This window comes from Haplochromis burtoni, unplaced genomic scaffold (assembly GCF_018398535.1).
Source record: "Haplochromis burtoni strain Fernald_Lab_line unplaced genomic scaffold, NCSU_Asbu1 Contig_112, whole genome shotgun sequence".
Taxonomy (NCBI): domain Eukaryota; kingdom Metazoa; phylum Chordata; class Actinopteri; order Cichliformes; family Cichlidae; genus Haplochromis; species Haplochromis burtoni.
In genome coordinates, this window is record NW_024582473.1 from 646,909 (window position 1) to 656,177 (window position 9,269).

At 39.7% G+C, this 9,269-nt stretch overlaps 1 protein-coding gene across 1 annotated transcript in view; it reads right to left on the reverse strand.

Annotated features, from left to right (window-relative positions):
* Positions 1–6,510, reverse strand: part of syt9b (synaptotagmin IXb) — a 63,646-nt gene extending 57,136 nt beyond the window's left edge. Inside the window, exon 1 of the mRNA XM_005928360.3 lies at positions 5,792–6,510. Coding sequence (XP_005928422.1) covers positions 5,792–5,939 — 148 coding nt within the window. The 5' untranslated portion in view covers positions 5,940–6,510. The remainder of the gene's footprint in view (positions 1–5,791) is intronic.
* Positions 6,511–9,269: the final 2,759 nt, after the last annotated feature.

A 9,269-nucleotide genomic window follows, 5' to 3' on the forward strand; every position in this document is an offset into this window, starting at 1 on the left:
TTATTCCTCAAAAATACAACTTGCCTAATAATTCTGCACTCCCTGTATAAAAATCATAGAATACAATTAAACTTTTTGGTATTGCCCACTTTTAAATCTTTGATCTTTTTTTGTCCTATGCTCATTGTTTTGACTGAGACTTGACCTGAACGTGACATGAAGGTTAAATAGGCTTTATAAGTAAAACTGGACTGGATCTCCTCGTTTTTGCTCTGTTTGAATTTAGCAGTTGATCAAAAGTTGAAAGTTGTTGTTGGGAACAACTCTTCACAAAGGATGAAAGGAGAGGAAAAGAGATATTCCCTTAACTTTGCATGAACATGAACCTGCCTTTTTTTTTCTTTGTCATAGCCCAGTAATGACAACATCTGGATAGCTGCTACAATGAAACAGCATTACAGGACATTAGAGCTGCTTAATCATACCTCCCAGTAAGAACTTCATAATGGGTGAAGCAGCTTCTCACGCAGTCAGACTGCAAATCTTCCACGACAGGGGAGATATGTCACACAGCCATCCTGCTGTCATGGAACATATCTGATCATGTGCCCATCTACCTGTAAGCAACCCTTACTTGCACCATCTCTATGAATAAATTCACTAAACTCTTCCTCCTGGATTGGGACTTCTCTCATGAGGTCAAATATAAGGTTTTAACAGTGTAACCAGTTACAGAAAAACACTAGTTAACAACTAAACTAGCTAGTAGTAACTGAGAATGTATACACAAACATAAAAATAGGTGCATCCCTGCCCGGATGAAGCAAATTGCAAATTATTTAAATGTTTCTCGTCCAACTCTTTTTCACACACACGTGAGTCATAGAAGTGCTTGTGGGAGTCATAATATAATTGGTTTATCTTGCACATAATTATCCTGAATGAAGCTACACTGGAAACTAGGCATGTGTGAATTAGTGCCTCATCTTCCTCGGAGATTGGATCTCACAGCACAGCACCTATGTGTACATATTAGTAATACATCTGTTTTGCATTGCAGAATCATAGCACATGAAGGATGAAGAAATTAGTTAGGTTAATCCTGCTTTTGCATTTTATTGCATTCAATACCATTAACATACATTAAAAGAAGTTGAAGCTTGACTCCAAAAATATTTTAAAATCTAAAAAGATATCCTTTTGTTGGACTGTTCTCATGGGCAGAAAGAAGCAGTTTTAGCAAGTGCATAAGAGACGGCAGGGAAGAAAAAAAGCTTGGTGATTGCATCACTAATCTTGCCCCCACAGCTGGTTCCATTATGGAGGTCCAGCATGGAGCAGGCTGCACGCTTAAAAATAGAGATACAGGAGAAGTTCAGTTTGAAACTAAGAAGCATGCTTTTCAATCTAACAGGCACACAGGCCAGCAAGAGCACGGGGGTGATTTGATCCAAAAGCAGCCTCTGATTTCATGAGCTTTTATTCTGAGATCATTACTGTTGGGTAGAGCTGTTTTGCTCAGTTCAGTACATGTGCTTTTGATATTTAAGCTGGATTTATGTGTCTAATAGTTCAGTATAGTGTCTCCTCAAGCCTTTGAGTAGAAGGTAGAATTACTGGTAATCTCCCATTAACTAAAATGTAAGTTTAACTTCACATTTTGCCTTTGACTCGTCAAACTCATGTCAGTGATAGTTGTGGGTAAGTGTGAAGCGATAAAGTCATCTGCACAGTTCATCCAGCTCCTTTTTTGTAGTCTTTACAACAGAGACATGCATGAAACAGAAGAGAAGTTCATTCTAAGTGGGACAAGTTAAAAAGAAAATGCACTAGTGGAAAATCCATTTTAAAATGCAAAATGCATTGTTTTGTTTGGTTTTTCTCTCTACTCATTTAATTAGGATCTCATACATATGCTGAGTGGAAATTTCAATATAATTAAGAAAGAAAAAACGTTTTTTGTCTTGAGGTGTGTGCTCTTTTTGTTGTTTTTGGATGTTTTTTTGTCATTTTTAATATATCGTTTCTCTGCAAGTTTACTCAGCCTTAGCCTCGTGAGGGCAAGTACTGTCAGAGGCAGTCTAAGAAAGAGAAATGGCATTCAGACAATTTTGAAAAGAAATTGTTGCAGAATTCGGTAACAGCAAAGTTGAAGGTTATCCTGTCGTCTTTCCCAAAAGAGAGCCAGATGAACTGAAATCATTTGAGCCAATCAGGTTGTTGCACCGATGCATTCACACATTAGAAATTTCTGACTGTTTAAACTGTGTGGTAGCGTATCTACACATTATTAAAGCAGACTACTGTGAGTATAATTGAAAATTCCTGCTTTTTAGACTTTTGATTTCATAAAAGCCCTCACAGGGTCCTCGCAAGATAGTCTAGATTGAATAGAGCTGTATGTTATTCAATTTTTAGATACTCTGATACATATTCTGATTTTAAACATAAAACAGCCGGTTGAGAATTTCAGCAAATTTCACTTGATGTTAAATAACAGCAGCTCTATCTGTACTGTGCTGTAACAGCCAGTAAATGAAAAGTTAAAAACAAAAAAGGAGAGACTGAAAAAACATCCTTCAACGCCTTAAGAGTGGCGATGTTGCAGAGTTTGTGCACTAGAGCGCAATCTGCAACTTTCCTGTTGGCAACACACATAATCAGCAGATCCATGCAAAGTCAGGTAGAGCATAAAAGATGGGGAATGTTGGGGAAATCAGTTTATTCATGTGTTTGAAAGAAAAAAAAATGCTGGCTGAAGCATCGCAATATCGAATTTTTAGCTTTGCAAATATTGGTATCAGCATCAGTCTTCAAAATCTTATATCAGTCAGGCTCTAGGCGTCACCTTCAAAAACATCAGAGAGCTGTTTCTTTCACACATGTGATTTTTTAATGCACCAATCAGCATGCATTACTGAAATGCTAGTGATTTAAGGGCAAAATTTGCTTCACGGTGAGAAAAACTAAAGGATATCATAATATTTTTTTATTTGAATTCTGATTTAAATGCAAAGACTAAATTAAATGTGGAAGGGTTTTGTTTTTTTTTGTTTTTTGTTTTGTCTAGAAGCAGGTGTAAATGTGTCATAATAATGACACACTACTATTCATCGCGAACTATCCTGAGAGCGCCCCCTGCTGTGCCACTGGCTGAATTGCAGTCAATTACTGTACAACAGGATTATTGCAAAGAAAAATGGATATCGTTAAACTTTTCTTTTAATACTTACTGGCTTATTATAATCATGATATATCATATCATATCATTCATATATATATATATATATATTATATTATTATGTTTCATTTCATGCCAAACCCACTAAAGATTTTTTTAAATCAGATTTTATCAGATTTAAATGATATCAGAAAGTTGTACCCAGCTCCAGTCTCCCGCAATTCCCAAAGGGACAGTTGTTTGCAGTGTATCAAACAGTGCACGTGCATTTTTTAGAACTCTAACACAAGAGGAATTGGGTCAGAGCTCCTCAGAGGAGCCAGTGGAAGCTTGAACTTCGGCCTCATCATATATGCTTAATGATGAATGTGTAAAGGATGCGGTTATCTACAAAAAACAACATATGTGTACACAGACACAAGGACAAGAGGAGGGAAATACACTGAGCCACAGCATTAAAACCACTGACAGGAGGAGAGGAGAAAATTAATCACTTCTTTATAGTGCAATGCTCTCCCGTAAACCCTCAGGTCCCAGCCTACGTGTGGATGTTACTTTGACACGAACCAGCCACCTAAACACTGACATAGAGCAATCAATATCTGAGAGACTGGCCACTAAAAGGTTTGGAGGAAAAAAGTGTTATTTTCAGACTAATGGAAGTTTGAAGTGTCTGAATCAAAAAGAGGATAATAATAGTTTAATGCATAATGACATCAACTGAGTTGATTTTTCATACGCTGCTGCTTGGCATTCGTTCTAGCCGATGCCACGGAGATACTCACTCAATAAATCACAAAGTAATGTGTCTCCATGTTCCAGCATGCACACTCTCCACACATCCTCTTTTCCTTCTCATCCCTGTTATGCATTCATGCATTCAGATCTCAATAAAGTTGTGGCTGCAGTACATCAGCATCTAGCAACTGCAGATAGAGTTGAGTGAGTTTAAAATGTGGTGATTTTTTTGAAGCAAACCACACAAATGGCTTAACAAAGATCACCAAATACAGTATTTTATATGCAGTTTGGCACAAAATCTATCTGCTAGCTAAAGGCACAGTAACGATATTTGAAAATTAAAAAGTTAAAAAAGTTAAAGTCAGATAACTGTGATGTAAGTTTGTTCGATTTTTTTCATCAGACAATTAATGCATAAATGTTGTGATTCTGAAATTATGTGGTGATTTTACTGCAAATGACTGGCTTTGGCTGAAAGGTTATACAGGACAAGCCAAACTTTTCAGTAATGGGTACTGTAGATCCGGTGTAGGGTAGACTGTGTTTACTGTCCTCTCTGCTCAGTTAAGTTAAAGGTAGGAGTTATTCGATGAAGTGCTTCAGCAACACTAAATTCCACCTTTATATTATCTTTTTACTGGCTAATGGTTTAAAAAGAGCCCACAATGACTCATGTAACATCTGCAAGACCACAAGGAACAATAAATATCAGCGTTTGCTGCAGCAACACAGGTCAGATGATCACAGCCTGTCCACAAAGAAAAATCTACTGCAGCTTACAGTAGAGAAGATTAAGTGAATTATTTTTCAGTGAGTCATTTCACCGCACTTCACCGCTCCATCAGATCTTAAGGAGTGCACACCTGCCAAATCCCACTTTAACCCCTGACCGCATGGTATTTAAAAGAAAGAAAAAGAGTCAGTCAAACCAAACCAAGATGTGGGAGGCACTTCAGAAAACACGGTGTGAAAGTGACAGCTGCAGGGGTCTGCGAGGCTGCGATGGCTGCAAATGGATGATTCTTAAAAAAAAAAAAGATTGAAGGACATCATATCAATATGTAGTAAAAGTAACTCTCTAAACTTTCAAATTCATTGATTTTACACTTCATTTTATCTCTAAAGGTTTTGCTGAAAAACTTTAAATTTATTGGGTGTGCCCAACAGATTGTGTAAAATACAGTAACTAATTTAAGTTGTCGATCCTTATTTCCTTTTGCTGGAGCTATGTCTGCACAATGATGGCAGTTATGTGGAATTATCGGGTGGGGCTTTCTCTCTGCCTCTCTCCAGGCTGTCAGAGTAAAAGAGAAATCAAAGCAGCACTCCCTTTCAGTCTGCGTGAAGAAGCTGATGGATGCCGCCAGAGCATTTGCAAACAAACACTCACACTCACTTATAGATCCAAAATGTGTTGTGGATTCTGCTGGCACTAATGGATGCAAGCAACAAGTTCACAATTCACACTCTTAATGCATTTGTAGTGAACTGGAAAAATAGTGAAATACAATTATGTGCATGGAGCAAAAAATTTCTTTTCTGTTTAGACTGACTACTACTGCAAAAATACAATTAAAAGGAAAAGGTTCAAATGCTTTTTTCCCCTGAACGTTTCTCTTAATGTGGTGATTGTACAGAGCAACCGTTTTTCCTACAGTTGGAGTCTTGCACACATACACACACACACACACACACACACACACACACACACACACACACACACACTGGAGGAATAACGTTTGAGGGTTTCGTGTATTTTGGGGAAACTGGAGTTTGTTTAGTGCTTTCCTAAAGATAAAAGCAAAAACTTAAAAAAACCTATTTGTTGGAGCTCCTGGAGCTCATAATAAAATTAAACTGCCACGAGTTAGTGTTGGATATAATATAACTCTATCCTACTTTATCAAAGAGAAGACCGTGGAGCCTTACCTGAGTCCGTGTAACGGGGTCTGGCCAGATCCCTGAAGTAGTAAATGAAATCCAGGCAGTTGTCGTCCTGCACCTCTCCCTTGGAGCAAAGGTCCGAGAGCAGTTCCAGCGCCTTTCGACAAATCTCATCCTCTCTTTCTGCAGGCATTGCCCTCCAGCATCCTTCTGGCTGGTCGGCCACTCCGGCTGATCCTCCACCTCTATCTGTATCCTCCTCTCTCACACGCACTCAGTCACACACCACCAGCGCAAAGACGCACGACGGGAACCGCGGCTACACCCCTGGATAGCTCCGGTGCGCATCCGTCAAAATCCGCTGCAAACCGAATTTCCCGGAGTTTAATTGTTTTTTAAGTAAAATCAGAAGGTTTTGGCCGCGATGGGAGAAGTTTTCACCGGCTTCTCTCTCTCTTTTTTTTTTTAAATCCCCTTTCACTCCGTGTTGTTAAGCGATGAAAACGCGGCTCCAAATCGGCGCGCGGCTCACGTTGTTCACCTCCTGCTTTTGAAATTTCCTTTTCTCTTTTTTCCCTTTATTCCTTCCTTCTCACCACCACTGTCTCCTAAGCGCTGCTCCGCTGCTGCTGAATCACTACTGAGCCTCCAGGCTTCAGTAGCGCCAGTCAAGGTCTTTGAATGAATGCTCGGCTTTCACTGCACTCAATTATTTCTCCACGCACTGGGATGCAAAAAGACAGACAGGAAGTTCTGCCTCCATCAGCGCCCCCCTTCCCACACCAACGAAGTCCTATGAGGAAGAAAAGCCGCCAAGAGATCTGTGTACCTCTTCTTAAACAACGGAAATGTCACGGAATCTCACCCTGGTTATCTCCTTATTCTCTTTTATCTCATGCGTAAAGTCAAAGATCGGATTCCTTTCACCAGGTAATCACATGAGTAATGTGATATCCGCTTGCGCTCCTGGGTAGTAGATGTAAGGGGCTCAAACACCTGCGAGGGCCCACATGTACGAGCCTGACCTTTACTGATGGAAGTAATGAAGGGCGAGAACGACGGATAAATGTCACATTAAAGCCTTGGCTAAAAACGACCTCCACATCTTAGCCTCATTCTCTGTGTTTAGAAAGTGTTAGAAGAGAACCTTTCAGTATCTACAAAGTATCTCCGGTGCTTATATTATATTATATTATATTATATTATATTATATTATATTATATTATATTTGTTGAGGGTGTTTCAGTTGCAAACTTGGAACAAAACTGTTGTAAAGAAAGAACCCAGAAACCCAGAAAATTAGGGGAGAAAAAATGTATCATAGTTTTGCTTTTGCACTCTGTTCACATGAAGATAATCACAGGAAAAAACTAATGCAATGTCATATTTTCAGTTTTTCTACAATTTATTTCAATTTCATGCTAAATTTTGATGGAAACTTGGCTTTAAAACAAGCTTCTTTCTTTCGAAATGACTATTTGGTTCCATGTCAATAGTAGGCAGCTCTTCTCAGTGGAAAACAATTACTGACACCCCACCAACGCAGTACTCTTGCCTAATCTAGGATGGGTTCCATGCATTTCCACCAGCAAAAAGACTGGTGTTGGTCAAAAAAGCTAGCAAAGCACCATAACTTTGTAATGCATAGTTGGATCGAGAGAAATGAGTGAGTCTGTTAAGAGTTACTGCAAAAAACAAAACAACAAATAAAAAAAAGATTAGCCAGTGATTAACAGATGCAGGGGCGGCACTGTGGTGTAAAAATGCCCTGAATTCAAGTCCACTGGCCAGCAGGGGCCTTTCATGCATCTGCATATCCTACATGCCATGCTCTCCCACGGTCCAAAGACATACTTGTCAGATTGAGTAGTAATTTTAAATTGGCCATAGTTGTGAATATGGGAATGAATGATTGTCTGTCTCTGTGTGAAGCCTGCAATAGACTGGTAATCTCTCTAGGGTGTACATCTCTTTTTGCCCAGTGACAGCAGGGATAGCATTCAGCAGCACTGAATAAGCAGAACATGATGGATGGATGCACAGAAGGATGGCAGGTTGTCCCGATTTATGTTACAGCAGAAATTACCTCAAGTTCTTCTAGTTACTCTACATCAGTTGTCAAAGGTCTGCCCAGGCAACAGTGACTTTAATATGACGCTATAAGTGACCACAGAAAATAATCAAGTAAATACATTCTCTCTTAAGTTGGGCATTTTAACATGTGATTCCACGGAAATTGAAGCAACATCATTTGGAAGAACTTCTGTGGTGTTTTTTGGCACTTAAACAGTGGCTTTATTTTTCACGCCTTGAAGTTTCTGCTCAGTTGAAATTTAAGAAGAAGAAAGTTGCAGCTGGAAAACTTTTGTGACAAACACAATCTTACCTCCAGCACAAAGCACAAAGCCAAAAATTACAAACTCCCCAGAACCCAGCATGTGGTGCCAGATGCAGTTTCTAACACAGAGTACCTATCAAAATTTGACACTTTCAAATAGGTAGGGTAGCCTTATCACACCTTTTATTGTTAGACACAGCTTTAGCCCGAGCTCACATGGATCCAGTTTTCTGGTAATAACATTACTTCAAATTTGACCAGCTTTCTGAAATCAGAGTCTTTGCAGACGTGATTAATTTGCATCTCTGAATGAAGCTCGCCGACTAACCAGGTGTTTTTTTAATGAAAAACATAATCCGTTCATCTTTTCAAAGTCTGAATGAAAAGGTTGTGTTTTCAAAGCTCAATTGATTTATAGTGCTGAGAGAGAGGTTACACCATCATCTAGAGTACAAATAGAGTCGTTGATGCTGACATGCCATCACGGAGTGGCGATGAAAGTGCAGCAGCAAGTGAAAGTGCTCCCGTGTGACACTACTCAAACTTTGATTTTTTTCACAACCGGGGGTCATGTGGAGTGTTTTCAGTGTAGAGTACCTGTGTGTCCCACTTCTCAGCACATACATACACAAACTCATTGCACCACTGTTATATGACTGTGCTGTAGAGCTGCTTATACGCTGAAGTAAACACTCAAGATATTATCTCCTTATATGAGCCAGTTGATGCGATCCTGTCAGTCTTAATGCTCAGAGGCTCCAAAATTTCAGTGCATGATCAAATAGCAAGTGCTGTGCATGGCAATGCTCTGTTCAGCTGTGTTCTGCAGCTTGATTTGTGTGTGTGGGAGTCTGTGTGGGTGCCTCTGCTTCCCTGTTTGCATCTCTGTACACATGTGCACATTACTTGTTCTTTTCTAAAGTCTCTGTACTGCGTTTATGTATGCGCATGGACACATTACTGCACCTGTGCATGTGTTTGTGTGTGTGTGTGTCACCCTGGGGTGTGTCTGTGTCTCTCGTGGATGTGGGTGAGTTTGATTTAGCATTATTTGGAGGATCCAGCCAAGGCTCACAGCCAGCCCAGCTGCCTCAGAGAAACAGAGGGCATCTGTTCGGCCTCCACACCAGTCGCTCTGTTCTTAAACGCCTCTCGAAGCAGAATCCGCACATGAACTTCTAACTA